Here is a 21,889-nt window from a genome sequence, read left to right on the forward strand (position 1 = left end):
CACTTGGCTGGGTGAATCTTGATCAGGGCGGTAAGACGGAGGTCGGGTTGGGCCCCCGATCCCGTTCTCAAAGGATTTCGAGTTCTTGGGCCTAATTTTGCAAGATAAACAATTTACTCTTGTGTGTGTGAATGTGCGCTTGGGTTTTCATGGCATTTACATGCTGATACTCGAACCAGCAAGACGCGCAATTCTTTGCTTGTGTGTAACTCTTGATATTCATTGTGCGCTACCATTTTATGGCATTTACAAGGTAGCATTCGAATCGGCAAGATGCGCGATTCATTTCTCGTGCTTAATTCATGTTATTCATTGTGTGCTACCATTCCTTGGCAGTTAAATGGTGGCATTCGACCGGCAAGACGCGCGATTCATTTCTCGTGCTTTAACCCTTGATATTCATTGTGCGCTAACATTTCTTGACAGTTACATGGTGGCATTCGAATCGGCAAGCCGTGCAATTCCTTTTCTGTGCTTAAAAATCACAGTGTTCATTATGCGCTACCATTTTAAGGCATTTACTTGGTGGCTTTCGAGTTGGCAAGACGCATGATTTGTTTCTCGAGTCTAATTCATGCTGTTCATGGTGCACAATCATTCTATGGTATTTACAACCTTTGTACAAATCTGCAATGTGTGCAATTCATGTTCCGGCAATTTTGAGAGAACAAAAAAGCTAGAGTTCTAGATGTAATGTTGTGTGTACATAATAAGTTTCTCAAACACGATTCATATGATGGTTTAGAAATCATTCAGATTATTTCCTGATCCTCATGCAAAAGATAATACTTGAATTTGAAAGTTGCATTTAACCTTTCTTGATTTACTCACAGGTATCCAGTCATCTTGAAGCGTAGTCATTTTAAATCTATGTTTAGGTTCTCCATGTTTTCAGAATGACAATGCTTAGAGTCATAGCCTAGTATTGATTAATATGATATACTCATGATATTGTGTGTTTTAACCTTTTGCTTCCTACAGGTCTCCTTCCCAGCTGTTCCCTTACTAATCCCCTTTTCCCCACTTGGACTCTCTTAGACTCTGTGACAATTCTAATCAGAGTATTGGAGCTGTCTTGTGGTGGAAGTGTTGGGAACGTGCACAGACCCCGAGGATCTGGTGATTCTGACACAACCGCAACAATCGAGGCGTGAACAGAGGTGACAGAGCCATTGATAACGCTCCCACAGGTAATCAATCTTCCTCTTCCTTCTATCCCCTTAGGAGGCAGACTAAAAATGTTCTTTAAAAAATGGGCTTCCATTTCCTCAGACACATGTGTTCTAGATGCTGTTTGAGGGTATTCCATAGAGCTGATTTCAGGCCCTCATCAACAGGCATTACCTCATCCTATCCTTTTTTCCCAACTAGAAAAATCCTTTATAGATGGTGAAATTCAGGAATTGTTAACAAAGAAAGCCATTTCCTTAACCTCCCGGCATCCACAGGGTTTCTGCAGCAATGTTTTTCTGGTGCAAAAGAAGGGAGGTAGTCTGAGACTAGTGCTCAATTTAAGGCATTTCGACCCCTTTGTGGTATATCGTCATTTCAAAATGGAGGGCATCCATCTGTTAAGAGATCTTCTTCAGCAAGGAGATTGGATGGCTCATCTAGATCTGAAGGACGCTTACTTATCAGTTCCCAAAGCGCCTTCTCACTGGCGGTTTCTTCAATTTCGGTGGAGAGACAGTTGGTGTGAATACCCGACTCTCCCGCTCTTCAGCTCCGTGGGTGTTCACCAAACTCTTGAAACCAGTAGTGGAAAACCTTTGCGAGCTTAGGCATTTGCTTGATAATCTATCTAGACAACATGATTATCATGGCTCAAGAGCAATCTCTGTTAATGACACACCTGTTTTGGGTGAGTTCTCTGCTTCAGGATCTGGGGTTTGTGATAAATCACAAAAAATCCTGCCTGATTCCATCCCAACGGTTGGAGATCCTGGGGTTCCAGGTAGATTCTGTACAAGCCCAGTTGCTTCTTCCTCCTCAGAAAATGAAATCGATCAAGAGAGAGTTGAAGCTGGCGTTATGGAAACAGATGGTTTCTTTGAGGTCCCTAGCTCGGATTGTGCGTCTTTTGGCCTCTTCAATTCAGGTGGTTTTTCAGGGTCCTCTCCATTACAGAGCCTTGCGGAGACTGAAGATCCATTTCCTTCAACAGGGTTTCTCTTACGAACACCTGGTTTCTATATCTCTAGAAGCCCAGGAAGAGTTTCAGTGGTGGCTCTCTCACATGGAGGCATGGAATGGCAGGGCCATATTTGGGGACATCCCCGAGGTGGTGATAGAATTAGTTGCCAGTCGTTGGGGCTAGGAAGCGAGATGCGGTCCTTTCTCGACAGGGGGAGGTGGTCCTCGGAGGAATTGCATCTTCACATCAATTGTCTGGAACTCCTAGCGTGTTCTTTTTGCCATCAGATCTCTATCCCCCCTCAGGATCAATTGTTGTATTTTTCTGAAAATGGACAATGTGTCCGCAGTCCGGTATATCAACCGTCTGGGGGGAACGAGGTCTCGCCTCCTGGTGAATATTGCCAGGGAATTCTAGCATCTTTGTCTGGATTGAAAAATCATGGTGACAGCGGAATTCCTTCCAGGCAGAGACAATCTAGTGGCAGATTGGAACTCTCGTTTCCTGAGGGATGCCAGCGACTGGAAACTTCTACCTTCTGTTTTTCAGAGGGTCATGGGGTTATTGGGTCCTTGCCAGGTGGATCTGTTTGCGTCTCGTCTCAATTTCCAGATCCCAAAATTCTTCAGTTGGCGTTTCTGCAGGATTGGTCATCTTAAATGAATTATGCGTTTCCTCCATTTGCCATGATTCCTCGAGTAGCAACGTACTTTCGACGGCAAGCAGCATGTGCGGTCCTCATTACCCCCTTTTGGAAGAGTCAACTTTGGTTTCCATCCCTTCTGGAACTTTTGATTGCACTTCCTCTTCAGCTCCCGGTGTTTCCACAACTCCTTCTGGATCCGGTGGGTTCCTTGCATCCTCTTCTCCTATCAGGTCAGCTGTGTCTCATGGCCTGGAAGATATTGGGAGACATTCACAAGTGCAGAGCCTTTTGGCTTCAGCTTCCTCGTTAAAACGTCAAGCTTGGGCTCCTTCCACCCCCAAACGTTACTCCCTGGCATGGAAGAAGTGGGTGGGTTGGTGCATTCGAGGAGATGTGGATCCCATGGGATCCGAAGTGAAGGACATTATAAATTTCCTGTCTCAGTGTACAGACTCTAGTTTATCTTACAGGTCAATAAATAATTTTAGGTCAGCTATTTCAGCCAGACATTCTTGGATCAATTATAAACCAGCAGGACAACACTGTTTGGTTTGTAAATTGCTGAAAGGTATCAGAGAGGCCAAACCACCTAGACCGTGCTATTCTCAGCTTTGGGATGTGAATGTTGTTTTATCTTGTTTGTCTAATTGGCCAGAGAATCATTTGTTATCTATGAAACAATTGTCCGCTAAGTTAACTATGTTACTTTGTTTAATTTCTTGTCGCAGGGTCTCAGATGTGAAAGCCCTTGATTTAGGAGGAAGGTTGTTTTCTCCTTCTGGGGTGTCCTTTATCATTTCTAAGAGTACTAAATGTATGTCTTCTTCTGTTGAGTATCCAGTTTTTCCACATAATGCCAATCTGTGTGTTGTCAAATGTTTAAAGGTATATGAAGAACGCACTGCAAGTTACAGAGTAGATACTTTGGGTTCTCTTCTTATTTCCACCCAGAAACCCTTCAAACCTGTTTTAGCGGCTACTTTAGCACACTAGGTTCATTGGGTGATGTCCGAAGCAGGTATTGATACGTCTTTATATGGGGCCCATTCTACCAGAGGGGCCATGGCATCAAAAGCTTTTATTTTGGGTTCCAGATTAGAATATGTTCTTAGAGCAGATGATTGGTCTAGTGATTCTATGTTTAAAATGTTTTATTATAAACCTATAGTACATGTATCTAATTTGGTCGTGGATCAACTTTGAACCAGCATAATCGGAGCCTCCGGTCCTGACATATAATACAAACCTTTCTAGTGTAGCATTAAGAATTTTAGATTCCATTAAGGACACGGAGGCGAGGATTATCCCACCCAGTATAATTTTTAATGGAATTAAATTCTTCAATGATTGTGTCATAGTCTTTGTTTCCCGCCCTAGAAATGTTGATTGTATTATTCTCGAGTCTTAACATGGATTTTTCTTTCGGACATGGATGGCAAACAAGGATGAACCTGTTTGGTCGTTCTTGGCAATCTGGATTTTGGTGAATTGTTCTTCATCCCAGAGACTTTGGTTGGACTTGAGTACTTTTTGGTTTTCTGATTTTTTCAAAGAAAGAGGACGTCAGTTGGTGCCTCCCCTGTTTATAGACTATGTTGGTCTGCTATTGGTGGTTATGGGAGGCAGGGTTCAAAGCCTCTTTAATGTTTACTGTTTTCATTGGCTGCTGTTTTACTGAGAAGCATAATCCTCGCCTCAGTGTCCTTAACAGAATTTTAAATTCTTAATGCTACACTAGAAAATGTTGTATTCTTGGCAGAGCAAATAACATGTAATATCTCCAATTGAATGGTATTCAGTCTATTAGAGGAAGAATGAACGATGAATCAGAAATCAAACCTGTCACTTGCCATTCATAAATCCCAACCAGGTGTGTTAAACCACTACATCTTAAATCTGTTCTACCTACTTCTTGCTTCATGTCTCTCAACCCCTGTGAGAAAGTAGCCTCTTTCTAGCCTTGCTACCCGTACTTTTGGCCTGTTTGTGAGTATATGTCAGGGTGTTTTCACTGTCTCACTGGGATCCTGCTAGCCAGGGCCCAGTACTCATAGTGAAAACCCTATGTTTTCAGTGTGTTTGTTATGTGTCACTGGGACCCTGCTAGCCAGGACCCCAGTACTCATAAGTTTGTGACCTATATGTATGTGTTCCCTGTGTGATGCCTAACTGTCTCACTGAGGCTCTGCTAACCAGAACCTCAGTGGTTATGCTATCTCTGCTTTCTAAATTGTCACTAACAGGCTAGTGACCAATTTCACCAATTCACATTGGCATACTGGAACACCCTTATAATTCCCTAGTATATGGTACTGAGGTACCCAGGGTATTGGGGTTCCAGGAGATCCCTATGGGCTGCAGCATTTCTTTTGCCACCCATAGGGAGCTCTGACAATTCTTACACAGGCCTGCCACTGCAGCCTGAGTGACATAACGTCCACGTTATTTCACAGCCATTTACCACTGCACTTAAGTAACTTATAAGTCACCTACATGTCTAACCTTCACCTGGTGAAGGTTGGGTGCTAAGTTACTTAGTGTGTGGGCACCCTGGCACTAGCCAAGGTGCCCCCACATTGTTCAGGGCAAATTCCCCGGACTTTGTGAGTGCGGGGACACCATTACACGCAAGCACTATACATAGGTCACTACCTATGTATAGCGTCACAATGGTAACTCTGATCATGGCCATGTAACATGTCTAAGATCATGGAATTGTCACCCCAATGCCATTCTGGCATTGGGGACACAATTCCATGATCCCCCCGAGTCTCTAGCACCGACCCGGGTACTGCCAAACTACCTTTCCCGGGGTTTCACTGCAGCTGCTGCCAACCCCTCAGACAGGTTTCTGCCCTCCTGGGGTCCAGCCAGGCCTGGCCCAGGAAGGCAGAACAAAGGACTTCCTCAGAGAGAGGGTGTTACACCCTCTCCCTTTGGAAAAAGGTGTCACGGCTGGGAAGGAGTAGCCTCCCCCAGCCTCTGGAAATGCTTTGATGGGCACAGATGGTGCCCATCTCTGCATAAGCCAGTCTACACCGGTTCAGGGATCCCCCAGCCCTTCTCTGGCGCGAAACTGGATAAAGGAAAGGGGAGTGACCACTCCCCTGACCTGCACCTCCCTGGGGAGGTGCCCAGAGCTCCTCCAGCATGCCCCAGACCTCTGCCATCTTGGATTCAGAGGTGTGCTGGCACACTGGACTGCTCTGAGTGGCCAGGGCCAGCAGGTGACGCCAGAGACTCCTTCTCTTAGGCTCTTACCTGGGTTACTAGCCTATCCTCCTTCCTAGGTAGCCAAACCTCCTTTTCTGGCTATTTAGGGTCTCTGCTTTGGGGAATTCTTCAGATACCGAATGCAAGAGCTCACCAGAGTTCCTCTGCATCTCTCTCTTCATCTTCTGCCAAAGGATCGACCGCTGACTGCTCAGGACGCCTGCAAAACCGAAACAAAGTAGCAAAGATGACTATTGCAACCTTGTATAGCAGATCCTGCCGCCTTCTCGACTGTTTCCTGGTGGTGCATGCTCTGGGAGTAGCCTGCCTCCTTTCTGCACCAGGAGCGCTGAAGAAATCTCCCGTGGGACGACGGAATCCTCCCCCTGCAACCGCAGGCAACAAAAGGCTGCATCACCGGTCTTCTGGGTCCCCTCTCAGCACGACTAGCGTGGTCCCTGGAACTCAGCAACTCTGTCCAAGTGACTACCACAGTCCAGCAACTCTTCAGTCCAAGTTTGGTGGAGGTAAGTCCTTGCCTCCCCTCGCTAGACTGCATTGCTGGGTACCGTGTGATTTGCAGCTGCTCCGGCTCCTGTGCACTCTTCCAGGATTTCCTTCGTGCACAGCCATGCCTGGGTTCCCGACACTCTAACCTGCAGTGCACAACCTTCTGAGTTGTCCTCCGGCGTCGTGGGACTCCCTTTTCTGACTTTGGGTGGACTCCGGTTCACTCCTCTTCTAAGTGCCTGTTCCGGTACTTCTGCAGGTGCTGCTTGCTTCTGTGAGGGCTCCCTGACTTGCTGGGCGCCCCCTCTGTCTCCTCAGCCAAGTGGCGAAATCCTGGTCCCTCGTGGGCCACAGCAGCATCCAAAAACTCTAACCACGACCCTTGCAGCTAGCAAGGCTTGTTTGCGGTCTTTCTGCGTGGGAACACCTCTGCATGCTTCTTCACGACGTGGGACATCCATCCTCCAAAGGGGAAGTTTCTAGCTCTCTTCATTCTTGCAGAATCCACAGCTTCTACCATCCGGTGGCAGCTTCTTTGAACCCTCAGCTGGCATTTCCTGGGCATGTGCCCACTCTCGACATTGTCGCGACTCTTGGACTTTGTCCCCTTGTTCCACAGGTACTCAGGTCCGGAAATCCATTTTGGTTGCTTTGCTGGTGTTGGTCTTCCTTGCAGAAACCCCCTATCACGACTTCTGTGCTCTCTGGGGGTTATAGGTGCACTTTACACCTACTTTTCAGGGTCTTGGGGAGGGCTATTTTTCTAACCCTCACTGTTTTCTTACAGTCCCAACGACCCTCTACAAGCTCACATAGGTTTGGGGTCCATTCGTGGTTTGCATTCCACTTTTGGAGTATATGGTTTGTGTTGCCCCTATACCTATGTGCTCCTATTGCAATCTGCTGTAACTTTACATTGCTTGCATTACTTCCTTTTGCTAACACTGCATATTTTTGGTATTGTGTACATATATCTTGTGTATATTTGGCATCTTCATACTGAGGGTACTCACTGAGATACTTTTGGCATATTGTCATAAAAATAAAGTACCTTTATTTTTAGTATATCTGTGTATTGTGTTTTCTTATGATATTGTGCATATGACACCAGTGGTATAGTAGGAGCATTGCATGTCTCCTAGTTCAGCCTAAGCTGCTCTGCTATAGCTACCTTCTATCAGCCTAAGCTGCTAGAAACACCTCTTCTACACTAATAAGGGATAACTGGACCTGGTACAGAGTGTAAGTACCCCTTGGTACCCACTACAAGCCAGGCCAGCCTCCTACAACCCCTCCTTCAAAGTTATGTGCAAGTAGTCTATAAACTTCGTCAAATACACAGTATGTTGTATGTTCTAATAGTATTGGGTTTGTCCAATTAAAACACCCCAGTCCATGCACAAGAAAGAAAAAAAAGTCTCTTTTGAGCCAAGGTGAACTCCCTCACCCCCAGCTCTCTCAATTACGATGCTGTTATCACTTTTGCGATTTTTTTTTAACGAAAGAATACACAGCTTTTGTTTCCTCTTACTATCCTTTTCTCTTTTGCAGCACGGGCTTGGCTTCTACTAACGCTTCGCATCAATGGGACACTGCGGCTACCTGTCCGAGCAGCTCTGGACCAATAGGATTGTGTCTTAATTCTGGTGGGCGGAGACCAGAACAAAACGTTCGCGCAAGCGCCCTCAGCGGCAAAGTACGTGCAAGTCACGTGACCTACCGACGTCGCCCGGCCGTTTCCTGTGATGGGAACTAGTCGCTACCAAGCCTCAGCGGCGAGAGCTGTCAGCTGCTGCTGTGCGCGAGTTGCGGCCCCAATCTGATCCGCCCACTCCGGTTCCCCAGTAGCTTCCGCGAGCCGTGGATCATCCACGCCACCAGCTCCATCAATGAGATGCAAACATGAAAGACAAGAGGAAGAAGAAGGACCGCACCTGGGCCGAGGCTGCCCGCCTGGTACGTGCAGCGCAGCCCGGGCATTGTTCTACCCGCGCCCCTCCTCGTGTGACGTAAGCTGCGCAGAGTGCTTGCGAGACCCTCCCCCAATCCTAGAATGCCCAGAGTGATGGGCAGAAAAGAGGCGTTATTGCAGGTTATGGGACAGCGTTTATTATACACTGTGCCTGACCCTCTACATTGATTGTGCATCACCCAGTGCATCCGTTATCTGCATCACATAGTGCCTCCGATCTGTGCGTTATTCAGTTCCCTATCTGTGCAGCACCCTGTACCCCCTATCTGTGCATCACCCAGTATCCTCTATCTGTGCATCACCCAGTATCCTCTATCTGTGCATCACCCAGTACCCTCTATCTGTGCATCACCCAGTGCCCCCTATGTGTGCATCACCCAGTGCCCCCTATGTGTGCATCACCCAGTGCCCCCTATGTGTGCATCACCCAGTGCCCCCTATGTGTGCATCACCCAGTGCCCCCTATGTGTGCATCACCCAGTGCCCCCTATGTGTGCATCACCCAGTGCCCCCTATGTGTGCATCACCCAGTGCCCCCTATGTGTGCATCACCCAGTGCCCCCTATGTGTGCATCACCCAGTGCCCCCTATGTGTGTATCACCCAGTGTCCCAAACTATACATCACCCAGTACCCCCTGTCTGTGCATCACCCTGTACCCCCTGTCTGTGCATCACCCAGTGCCCCCTGTCTGTGCATCCCCCAGTGCCCCCTGTCTGTGCATCCCCCAGTGCCCCCTGTCTGTGCATCCCCCAGTGCCCCCTGTCTGTGCATCCCCCAGTGCCCCCTGTCTGTGCATCCCCCAGTGCCCCCTGTCTGTGCATCCCCCAGTGCCCCCTGTCTGTGCATCCCCCAGTGCCCCCTGTCTGTGCATCCCCCAGTGCCCCCTGTCTGTGCATCCCCCAGTGCCCCCTGTCTGTGCATCCCCCAGTGCCCCCTGTCTGTGCATCCCCCAGTGCCCCCTGTCTGTGCATCCCCCAGTGCCCCCTGTCTGTGCATCCTCCAGTGCCCCCTGTCTGTGCATCGCCCTTTGCCCCCTATCTGTGCATCTCCCGGTGCCCCCTATCTGTGCATCACCCAGTGCCCCCTATCTGTGCATCACCCAGTGCCTCACATTTGTACATCACCCAGTGCCTCCCGTCTGTGCATCACTCAGTCCCTCCCGTTTGTGCATCATTCAGTCCCTCCTGTTTGTGTATCATTCAGTGCCTCCCATCAGTGTACTTAGTGCCTCCCGTCTGTGCACCACCCAGTGCCTCCCGACGGTGCATTGCCCAGTGCCTTCCCTCTATGCAACCCCCAGTGCCACCTTTCTATACTTCTCCCTGTGCGCCCTACCTATGTATCACCCAGTGCCCCCTAACTGTGTATCACCCAGTGCCCCCTAACTGTGTATCACCCAGTGCCCTCTATCTGTGCGTCACCCAGTGCCTCCGATCTAAGCATTACGCATTGGCCCCCGTTAGTGCCTCACCAAATGTCTATTACTATGCATTGCTCTAGGCCGCTTTGCTGAGTGTCTCCTCTCTACCTCGTAGTAGAGCCTGTCATGTGCCTGTTTGCTGCTCTAACCCCCTACCTCTTTGCTGCTGTTCACCCCATCTGTTTGCTGCTCTTCACCCACTGCCTCTTTGATGCGCATTGCCCCTGGCTGCGCTTCGCCCCTGCCGCGCCCTGCCCTTGCCTCTTTGCTGTAATTCACCCCATCTGTTTGCTGCTCTTCACCTACTGCCTCTTTGCTGTGCCATGCCCTTGCTGCACATCGTCCCTTGCTGCGCTTTGCCCCTGCCTCTTTGCTGCAGTTCACCCCTGCTGTGCCCGCCTCTTCCTCTTTGCTGCGCCTTGCCCCTGTGCCTCTTTGCTGCGCCTTGCCCCTGTGCTTCTTTGCTGCGCCTTGCCCCTGTGCTTCTTTGCTGCGCCTTGCCCCTGTGCTTCTTTGCTGCGCCTTGCCTCTGTGCTTCTTTGCTGCGCCTTGCCCCTGTGCTTCTTTGCTGCGCCTTGCCCCTGTGCTTCTTTGCTGCGCCTTGCCCCTGTGCTTCTTTGCTGCGCCTTGCCCCAGTGCCTCTTTGCTGCGCCCCGCCCCTGTGCCTCTTTGCTGCGCCCCTGTGCCTCTTTGCTGCGCCCCTGTGCCTCTTTGCTGCGCCCCTGTGCCTCTTTGCTGCGCCCCTGTGCCTCTTTGCTGCGCCCCTGTGCCTCTTTGCTGCGCCTCGCCCCTGTGCCTCTTTGCTGCACCTCGCCCCTGTGCCTCTTTGCTGCACCTCGCCCCTGTGCCTCTTTGCTGCACCTCGCCCCTGTGCCTCTTTGCTGCGCCTCGCCCCTGTGCCTCTTTGCTGCGCCTCGCCCCTGTGCCTCTTTGCTGCGCCTCGCCCCTGTGCTTCTTTGCTGCGCCTCGCCCCTGTGCCTCTTTGCTGCGCCTCGCCCCCGTGCCTCTTTGCTGCGCCTCGCCCCCGTGCCTCTTTGCTGCGCCTCGCCCCTGTGCCTCTTTGCTGCGCCAAGCCCTGCTCCTCCTTTTGGGTATCACTCTGTGCCTCATGCACTACCACTTGCTGTCCATCGCTGTGTCCTCATGCAGTGCGGTCTTGATGTATATTGCCCGGTGCATCTTTATACTGCATTTTCTGCCTTCCTTGCTGGGTGCTACCCTGTGGGTCACTTGCATGGTGCCGTCCCTTAATCCTCCAGCTGAGTGCCACACCCTAACTCCCTCCCTAACACCCCACTTAACAGTGCCCATCCTAATGTTTGCTGCCTCCAGTCCTCTCCCTTGCTGATTGGAGCCGTCTGTCTCCCACTCTACATCTGCTGAATGTACATCCTGCTGCACATTGCTCTTCTGCATGTCGCTTGCTGATCCCTGTGGCACTAGTGCTATCAACTTTCATTAGCGGCCTGTTGCATTGTGTCTAATAAATGCAGCCCATCTTTTGCCACATTTACCCATGTCCACAATGACAGCCTTGTATTCCTCCTCCCTGCTCCAAGACTATTGTAAATGCTTTGCAGCATTTCTACAAAATAATTAAAAAAAACTACAAAAGTCACTGAAGTACAGTCTGAGCCCATGTGGCACAGTGTGCAAGGGACATATTGTGGCATCTCTCAGCGTTTCTTACTTGGATTGTAATAAGTCTAAGAATGCATCACTCACTGCAGAGTGAAGTAAAGTATGGTATAGTGTACGAAACCGATGTGTACTCTATCATCACATCAGTTTTTTTGTTTCTGCTACCTCTAGAATTTGTGTTCCACTCCTCTTAATACTTTGTAGCAACCATATATCTTAGCTTCACTTTTTAGGTCAAGGCCTACCAGTCAGCTCAACTGTCTGGTTTGCCAACAACATCTTGGGGACATTCAAAAAGCTTCCCTGGACATGCATTCTGCCTGTTGCTTACCTTTGGCTTTGTAGTTTGTAACTCACATTTCCTTGCTTTCTGTTTGCTTGCTGTATTTGTTTTAGGCTGTCCAGCTTGAATTCATCCCTGCCCTTGCCCAAACCTTGTTCACTGTAACCTTCAGACATATGACTTTCAGTAATCTTGTCACATTAACTGTGTATTTAAAAACAATAGTCAACTGTCCGACTCCTTCTTCGGAGGGATCTTGTTGCTTACTTTTGTTTCTGTGAAAAAGTGAGAGTGCCTATAACAAAACAAGAGGAATGCAGATTACCCTCTCCAGGGATCCTGCTCATGGCCCTCCTGTGCTCCAGTTTACAAGGCTGTAACATAACCCTTAAAACAGGTCTGTAGGGAGGAGGTGCACCTACTATCTGTGCAACAAATATTCATGTTGATGTTCTTTAATCAAAGCACTGCTGGCTTCTGATTAATGTGACCCTCTAGTGAATGTCTAATCATCTTTCTTTTTACAGTCAGCAAGTCAGAGTACCAAACCCTTTAAGTAATAACACACATTGGCAAGCTAAAAGGTGCAGCCTCCACAACTACACATAATGAACAATAACATCAGTATGTGAAACTCGTACAGTAGCATTGTGCCATTAAACCCTAGACAACATAAAGGACTGCTTTCCAGAAAACTATAATCAGGATCCTGTAACAGCTATATTATTTACACTACAGCCTTAAACATCCTGCCTATGTCAAAACTTAATTTTTATACTTTCTGGTGAATGCGTATGTTGCCAGCAATGAAACAGGTGAGCATGTTCCACTGAAACCACAATGGCCTACCTTCAGGGCTTGCTTTGGCACTCTGGGCATCTAGTGCAACACTGTATGCCACTTCACCCTATTCCTATCTACTCTGCATCAATGTACTCAGTGCAAGTGCACTCTACGACGCACCACTGCACTGTTTTGGCACTGCACCATTCTCCAGTCTAGGCCACACCACTCTATGCCAATCCACTCTGTGCCACTCTGCAACACTGCGCTCTATGCCACTGCACTCTACACCACTACTCTATTTAACGTCACTCCACCCTGCTCCACTCTACGCCACCTCACTCTACTCTGAAATAATCTACTCTATGCCACTGCACTCTGCCACTCAACTCCATTCTGCGCCACTCCACTTTACGCCACTACTCTATGCTACTGTATTCTATCCTGCAGTAATCCACTTTACCCTACTCCACTCTGAAATAATCTACTCTGTGCCACTGCACTCTATGCCACACTACACCACTCTGCACCAGTCACACCACTGCACTCTATGCCACTGCACTCTACATTGCACCACTCTACTCTGCACCACTCTACGCCACTGCCCTCTAAGCCGCTCTACTCTAAACCATTGCATTTCGTGCCAATGCACTCAACACCACTTTATTTTTAAAAAATGCACTTTACTCTGCACCACTCTGCTCTGCACTAATGCAGTGTACACCCTTGCACTGTTACTGCACTCTATGCCACTATACCAATTGACTTGATGCCACTGTTCCCTGCACCACTCAAATCTATGCCACTCTACTGCACTCTATGCCACTACGCTCTGCATCACTTGATGCCACTCTGATCTATTCTACTCCAATGCAGTCTGCTCCATTCTCCTCTTCTCTGCACCACTTCTTCCTGCACCACTCTACTCTGAGACACTCTACTCTATGCCACTTCAGTCTCCTCTGAGACAATCTATTCTTTGCCATTGGACTCTATGCCACTGCAGTGTACTTTGCACCACTCTATGCCATTGCTCTCAGCACCACTCTACTCTGCAAGACTGCTCTCTTGGCCACTCTACTCTGTGCTACTCTACTCGGCACCATTGTACACTGCTCCACTCTACAGTGTCACAGCACTCTACAGCACTATACTTGCAAGACGGCACTGTCCGCCACTGAAGTCAACACCCTACTCTATTCTGCACTACTGCATGCCACAGCACACTGCCACTCTACACCTCTGTGCCACCCTACACTGCACCAGTCCACTCTACACTGAACCACCCCACTTCACTACTACTCTGAAACAATATACTCTACACCATTACATTCTACTCTGCACCACTCTATGCCACTGTATTGTAGGTCAATGCACTCTACACTGCTTTACACAAAACCAATGCACCCTTCGTCACTACACTACTGTACACCACTCAACTTCACTCTATGCTAGTCTTCAAACTTTTTAAAGCCTTGCCCCCCTCCCCTTGGGAAAAAATATCAGGCCTCCCCTGTGAATCTGGCACAATTATTCTGTTACATTGGCAATGTTTAAATATGTGTAGACTAATTTAAACATAGCATTTAAGTTATGTTACTGTTTTAAAAATGAATCAAATACATGATGCTAAATATACTATTTTGATCAGACAGGCCTTACTAATGTGTAAAAATATTCAGAGTGTGATTATTAGAAGTGAAGATGGGAGTTTGGAAGAGTATTAATAGAGTCCCTTCCTTTTTTAACACACTCCCAGATTGGATATAAATGTCAAAACATGTTAGTGTTGGCCCATTACAGAGCAGTTTACTGATGCTCATTTTTCAGCTTAAAACAAAGCCCCGTTATCAGCATAATGCTTTTTTTGGCCAGAGCCTGGCACTCATCCCCTCACCGCCCCCCCCTCCCAAACCAGGATCACTTGAGTCCCACCCCCTAATTTGAAGACCTCTGTTCTGTGCCATTCCACTCTCCTACACTATTCCACTCTATGCTGCTCCATTCTACGACAATCTAGTCTGCTTTACACCACTCTGCTCCATTCCATGCAACACCCTCTAAGCCACCCCACTCTGCTCTTCACCACTCCACCACACACTACTCCATGTGACTCAACTCTACGCCATTCTGCGCCACTTCTTACCCCTCCATAACACTCCACTCTACTCCACTTTGACATTTTACTTTCCTTTAACCCAATCATGTTTAGCCATGCTGAACAGCAGCCACGCTGGTGTGCAACTTGGCTAAAACATATTGGCAAAGACAATAGCTCATGAATAGGCGAGACCTATTGGCTTTTCCAATGCTTATTCAGGATTGGAAATGTGTCATGATGCAAGTTGCTCCGTTAGTAGACCATATATGTGATAGCACGTATTTTGTGTCCTTTACAGGTTGATACATGTAGGTACCATGTTACTATTGATTTTTTTTAGGTATTGCATTTAAATAATATATATGTGTATATCCCAATTCTAGTTAGGTTATTTTTAACCAAAGCAAATTAGTCATCTGGAAATTTTAAATGTTGTTTTTCTCTTTGTGATATATTTTTGTAGATTGGTTTGGATGATAAGATATGTGTTACCATAAGTTGATACAACCTTGAGAGTGGCCTGGGCAATTCTTGTCCCTCTGCAAAAAACTGTTTGCATTGGAATCAGGATCATAAGTTTTGAGGCAAATGCTGCATCACCTGCACTTTTCCTCTGTATATATAGGCAGGCTTGACCTATCGAAATTTTCCTAAGTGGGGGAGGAAAACTGCATTTGTCAAATTTACTTTCATCACATGTGTTGAAATACAACTTGGGGTGGTAACTAAAAAATGCATCTTTCATCTTGGAATGGAAAATAAAAGATAAAAATGGCAGTCGTATCATGCTGTATTCACACGCATGTTACCTTGCTAGACTGTCATAGTGTCAGGATGTATGCATGTACATGCACGCACATACGCCATCGCACTATTTAAAAAAAAAACCAAAAACATTTTCCCCTTGATGAAAACTTCACATCATATTCAAAAACCATTGGCAAAGCCAATAGGTCATTGATGCTAGACCTCTGTTGGCTTTGCAAATGTTTGTTTTTATAGGTTTGTGAAAATCATGCACTGAATGTAGCGTCATTAGAACGCTGACCTGGAAAAGGTGTACCAGAGTGTAACAGTAAACCTGAGAATTAGGTCATATGTATGTGATGAAAAAAATTGCAGTATGTACTATTTTATTTCTATAATTAATAAAACTTGTTGATTTACTGCATTGTGCTTCATAGTGAAACTATTATTGGGCAGTGAGAATTTTTCTTTTCTCTGTTTTCCACAATAATATTAATAACCAAAAATTGTGCTCAGATCGAGTTCAGATTGTCCAGTCAATGGCTAGTGGGAGCTGCCTGCATTACCAAGCTGCTGAGTTTATTAGGTACAGCCTCCTTCCAGACTGAGAACTATTGATGTAAAATATAATGTTTTTCGTAGTAAGAAATTTAAAATAATTGAAATCCAGACCACTTCAATTGTGGTACAGACAGTGAATGCAACCAGCTTGTCAAAATAATTTCTGAGTTGTCATTATGTCATAAAGAAGAATTATACCAGTCCCATCTGCTCTGCATAGTCATCTAACTTGTACTATGGCTGTCAGGTGTTGATGGTCGCTCTCGCTGAACTGGCTCTGATATGAGGTTCAACTTGTATACATTGTGTGCATTCTCCAGACGTGAGTAGCTGTACCTCACTGCAAACTTGTTCCAGCAGAGTCAAAACAGTGGCCATCTAGCTGTGTTACAGGCTGAGGCCTTCCTTTATTTTTCTTACACAGCTACATGAGCACTCCAATATGTTAGCCTGACGCGACAACGTTGGCTCTTATGTCAGGTTGCTGCTAGACCCTTCTGGTAGCAAGTAGCCGAAAACTAAATTACAACCACGTTCTCCACACACCACAATTCATTTCCTTCCAGCATAAAAGAGATTTCAGTCTGATTTAGTTTGGATTTTTCATTTTTTTTCACCTGCAGTTTTCTCCAGCCTTTCTTCAGTGCTTGGGAATATGATTTTTGCTATTTTTATGAGCTTGTTTTACATATGAGTTGTAACTGTGACACAGTAGTAATTTCTCGAAGTTTTTGATTGCAGAAGCAAGCCATTTTATTCACTCTTTTTGGCAACTATGTAGTCGTTAAGGTCTCTTATTCTTTAGACAGTATTTTTCCACGCTTATTAACCTTTTTAAGGCAGATCTGTCTGTAAGGGCTGGTAGTGAGACTTGAATTATTGGTAGTGGATTTTAAATCGACATGACTGTGGTTGGGCAAGTCAACGCATAGTCTAAAATTGGTGTGCAGTATGCCTTTTATGAAGCACTGTTGTGTGTTAAGTCACAAATAGTGTATAGGGTCAGAGTGAGGCTAGAATATCTCTTTAAACATGACTGGCTAGTTTCACAGATTTAATTTTTTGATCATAGCAAAATGATTTTCTTTCAGTATGTACATATTTATAATTGCTGTTGCTCGGAAAGGTTATAAATCACTCTCCGCAGGGAACAGAAGATTCATATTTATCAGTAGCTTTGGCTACATTTGATCAAAGTCCATTAACCCTTTGGCAGCCAAGGATGTAACGGTTACGTCCTTGGCTGCGGTGCTGAGGCGCCAAAGACGTAACTGTTACGTCCTTGGACTGGCTCGCGCTCCCCCCCCAAGAGCCTCACCTTGGCACCCCCACTGCAAGGGTATTAGCTTCCCCTTCCACCCCCCACCCATTGTGGTATCTGATGACGTCAGCGCTCGATTGCGCGCTGACCTCATCTGAGGCCTGCCCCCAGCGCAGATCGGAGGAGAAATGCTTTTTCATTTCTCCTCCGATCACGTGGAGGGGCCGAGAAAGGCATCAAAGGAAAGGAAAGGCCTTTCCTTTCATTTGATGTCTTTCTCAGCATTTCTGCTGCCCGATCGCTATGTGTTCGGGCAGCAGAAATGGCCACTAGACACCAGGGATTTCTTTTTTTCAGGTAATTGACATGAGGGAAGCAGCTCCTTGGTCAAGGGCTGCTCCCCGGGGGGGGGGGGCAAATTACTTTTAGGCCATTTCTACCTCCCCCCTTGGGGGCAGATCGGCCTATTTTTATTAGGCCAATATGCCTCCAAGGGGGGCAGAAACCACTAGACACCAGGGATTTAAAAAAAATATATATATTATTGAATGAGGGGAGCGGCCCTTTTGGCCAGTGCTGCTCCCCAAGGGGTGGAAATATATTTAGGCCTTTTCTGCCCCCTCTGGGGGCAGATCAGCCTATTATAATTAGGGCGATCTGCCCCGGGTGTGAGGGGGGGGCAGAAACCACTAGGCATCAGGGATTTTTTTTACGCCAGTTTCACGCAAGGGGAGCGACCCCTTAGGCAAGGGTCGCTCCCCGGGGAAGGGGGAACAAATTTATTTTAGGCCATTTCTGCTCCCCTTGGGGGAAGATCGGCCTATTTCTATTAGGTCAATCTGCCCCTGGGGGGAGGGGTTGGGCAGAAACCTCTTAGGCACAGGGATTGGTGTGTGTGTTTTGTTTGGGGGGGGGGGCAGACTCTTGGGCAGGGGTCACTCTCCATGGGGCACATTACTGTTGGCCATATATGCGCTCCCCATGGGGACACATTACTGTTGGCCATATCTGCCCCCCTTGGGGGCAGATTGGCCTATTTTTGGAAGGCGCATCTGCCCCTGAGGGGGCAGAAAGCCCACCAGGGAAGATTTTTTTCCAAAATAAGAGGGTTGGGGTGTGGCCATACCCCCCCCCCCTCATATAAGTGGGGCCAAAGCTGTTCTGCCCACTAGTGGGCAGATGGGACAATTACCCCCGATCCACACCCCGAGTGGGCAGAAAGTCTACTAGATGCCAGGGAATAAAAAATAAAAAAAGTAGTGGGGTGGTGGCTACCAACCAGTATGGGTCTGGTTATGCCCCCACCATAACTGAAGGGGGCAACAGTCTTTTAGCTCCCCCCCCCCTGCACACTAAACATCTTATTCCACGGCAAGCAAGAGGACATTTGATTATTTTGGGTTTTGGTTTTACATTTGGGCCATGAGCGCTTGGCTAACTCTCAAAATTGTCCCACTTGGAATGGTGAGTGCTGCACTTTTTGGACTTTGGGACACTGTCATGTAGAAAAATCCACAAGACCTAGACACATCTGAAAACTAAACATCTTGGTGAATCCAGGTGGTGTGCTTCACATGCACCCCGCACCATTTTCTCACCCACAATGTACTGCAAACCTCCAACTTTGCTGGAAATCACACATTCTCCCCCTTTTTTTTGATGGAACCTTCCAGAATCTGCAGGAATCCACAAAATCCCTACCACCCAGCATTGTCTCATCTATACCGATAAAAATTCTGCTGCACTTGTCAGCCTAAAAATGTTTTTCTTTCAAACTGTCCTTTTGGACCCGCTTTGGTTTCCCCCTCAATTTCGACATGTTTTTGTCTCTTCCCTGTCACAGGAACTTGGCCCACCTACACAAGTGAGGCATCTTTTTTACCAGGAGACTGATGGGAATGTTGGGTGGTAGGAAATTTTTCCCGGTGCGGTGATTCCACACAGAAATGTGGGGAAAATTTGATTTTCTTTTGTTTTTAGCTAAATTTGAGGTTTGCTGAGGATTCTGGGTAAGACAACATTGGGGGATCCACGCAAGTCACACCTCCCTGGACTCCCTCGGGTGTCTAGTTTTTAGAAATGTCTGTTTGGTAGGTGTCCCTAGATGGCTGCTGAGCCCAGGACCAAAAATTTAGGTAGTTTTGTATTTGATAATTTTGATGTGTCCAGCTAGTGCTTTGGGGCATTTCCTTTCACGGGTGCTAGTCCTACCCACACAAGTGAGGTACCATTTTTATCAGGAGACTTGGGGGAACGCTGGGTGGAAGGAAATTTGTGGCTCCTCTCAGATTCCAGAACTTTCTGTCTCCTAAATGTGAGGAAAATGTGTTTTTTGTGTTTTGGCCATATTTGGAGGTTTGCAAGGGATTCCGGGTAACATACCCTGGTGAGAGCACCACAAGTCGCCCCATCTTGGATTCCCCTAGGTGTCTAGTTTAAAAAAATGCACAGGTTTTCCTAGGTGCCGGCTGAGCTAGAGGCCAAAATCTACAGCTATGCACTTTGCAAAAAACACGTCAGATTGCAATGTATAATGTGATGTGTCCATGTTGCATTTCCTGTAGCGAGCATTAGGCCCACCCACGCAAGTGAGGTACCATTTTTATCAGGAGACTTGGGGGAACACAGATTAGCAAAACAAGTGTTATTGCCCCTTGTCTTTCTCTACATTTTTCCTTCCAAATGTAAGCCAGTGTGTAAAAAAAGACGTCTATTTGAGAAATGCTCTGTAATTCACATGCTAGTATGGGCACCCCGGAATTCAGAGATGTGCAAATAATCACTGCTTCTCAACACCTTATCTTGTGCCCATTTTGGAAATATAAAGGTTTTCTTGATACCTATTTTTAACTCTTTATATTTCAGCAAATGAATTGCTATATATCCGGTATAGAATGAAAACCCATTGCAAGGTGCAGCTCATTTATTGGCTCTGGGTACCTAGGTTTCCTGATGAACCTACAAGCCCTATATATCACCACAACCAGAAGAGTCCAGCAGACTATTGATTTAGAAAATATGACATTGAAGGAAAAAGTTAGAGTAAAACTTGGAGAAAAATGGCTGTTTTTTCACCTCAGTTTCAATATTTTTTTATTTCAGCTGTTATTTTCTGTAGGAAACCCTTGTAGGATCTACACAAATAACCCCTTGCTGAATTCAGAATTCTGTCCACTTTTCAGAAATGTTTAACTTTCTGGGATCCAGCATTAGTTTCACACCCATCTATGTCACTTAACTGGAAGGAGGCTGAAAGCACAACAAATACTAAAAATGGGGTATGTCCCAGTAAAATGCCAACATTGTGTTGAAAAATTTGATTTTCTGATTCAAGTCTGCCTGTTCCTGAAGGCTGAGAAGATGGTGATTTTAGCACTGCAAACCTCTTGTTGATGCCATTTTCAGGGGAAAAAACACAACCCTTCTTCTGTAGCCCTTTTTTCCCATTTGAAAAAAAACAAATTTTCCGCTGTATTTTGGCTAATTTCTTGGTCTCCTTCAGGGGAACCCACAAAGTCTGGGTACCTCTAGAATCCCTAGAATGTGGGGATAAAAGGATGCAAATTTTGTGTGGGTAGCTTATGTGGACAAAATGTTATGAGGGCCTTAGCGCGAATTGCCCCAAACAGCCAAAAAAAGGGCATGGCACCTGAGGGGAATAGGCCTGGCAGCGAAGAGGTTAAACCCTGAATAGCTTTCACAGATTAGTGTTTGAATATCAATCAAAATCCATGTTTGAAGTCAGATTTTTTTGCCACATTAATTGGTCAACCCTGCCACATAGTTTGGTCCTTTTTGACACATAATTCCAGGGTCCCTGCATATAACTAAATGACTGGTAGGCCTACTGAATTTTTTTTTCAAACAAGGCCCCTAAATCACAAACTACTCCGAGGTGCAAAACAAAATATCCAGCCATAAGAGAGATTAATAATACAATGAATAGTGGGGTCGATTATTATTTTGGGGTCCCCACTAGCCCAGTTAGCCATCTGCACCCATTGAGCTAGGTTATCACAGTTGATCTGCAAACCTTCATTCTTAGCTGTGATTGCCAGCTGTGATTGCCAGGTCACTGATTTCAGGGATATCTAATAACTCATCCTTGCATCAATACCCTTGGTATGGTTCCACTTTACCACCTGTAGAGGGACTCTGACTAGACTGAATGCAAGCAGTTATTTTGGGGAATGGGAGCCAGTCATTCCTCCATGAGGGGGTTAAGGTCACTTCTGTTAAGCATGCCCAGGATACCTTGTTTCATTAATATCCACAGATTTCTTTGTGTCTCTTGCGTTTACTCTGCTCATATAAAGGATACTAAAATATGCCTCTCAGAACCCTGAGATCAATCCATCTCCACCTCCCCATGTTCTGCGTCATAGAGCCCATTGTCCGGGCACCAAAACAAATCTTTAGTCCCATTAATCGGCAGAGGTTCAAGATCAGCAGAATGTCTTCACTCAGTGGCATATATCTCACTGCTAGAAAATCTGCTTTCAATATTTTGATTTTTTTGAAGGTATTAGAATGATGAATGTGATTGAGTTTGCCTGTAATTTTCCCTGTTGGTGTGTTGCACCTCGTACAGGTCAAGTTCAATATAATGAAATTA

At 46.5% G+C, this 21,889-nt stretch overlaps 1 protein-coding gene across 1 annotated transcript in view; it reads left to right on the forward strand.

Moving 5' to 3' along the window:
* Positions 1 to 8,230: 8,230 nt before the first annotated feature.
* The window catches only part of ASXL3 (ASXL transcriptional regulator 3), a 285,614-nt gene continuing 271,955 nt past the window's right edge, over positions 8,231 to 21,889 (forward strand). Inside the window, exon 1 of the mRNA XM_069220097.1 lies at positions 8,231 to 8,459. Within this exon, the coding sequence (XP_069076198.1) occupies positions 8,406 to 8,459 (54 nt within the window). The 5' untranslated portion in view covers positions 8,231 to 8,405. The remainder of the gene's footprint in view (positions 8,460 to 21,889) is intronic.

The sequence above is a fragment of the Pleurodeles waltl genome, chromosome 2_2, assembly GCF_031143425.1.
Source record: "Pleurodeles waltl isolate 20211129_DDA chromosome 2_2, aPleWal1.hap1.20221129, whole genome shotgun sequence".
Taxonomy (NCBI): Eukaryota; Metazoa; Chordata; class Amphibia; order Caudata; family Salamandridae; genus Pleurodeles; species Pleurodeles waltl.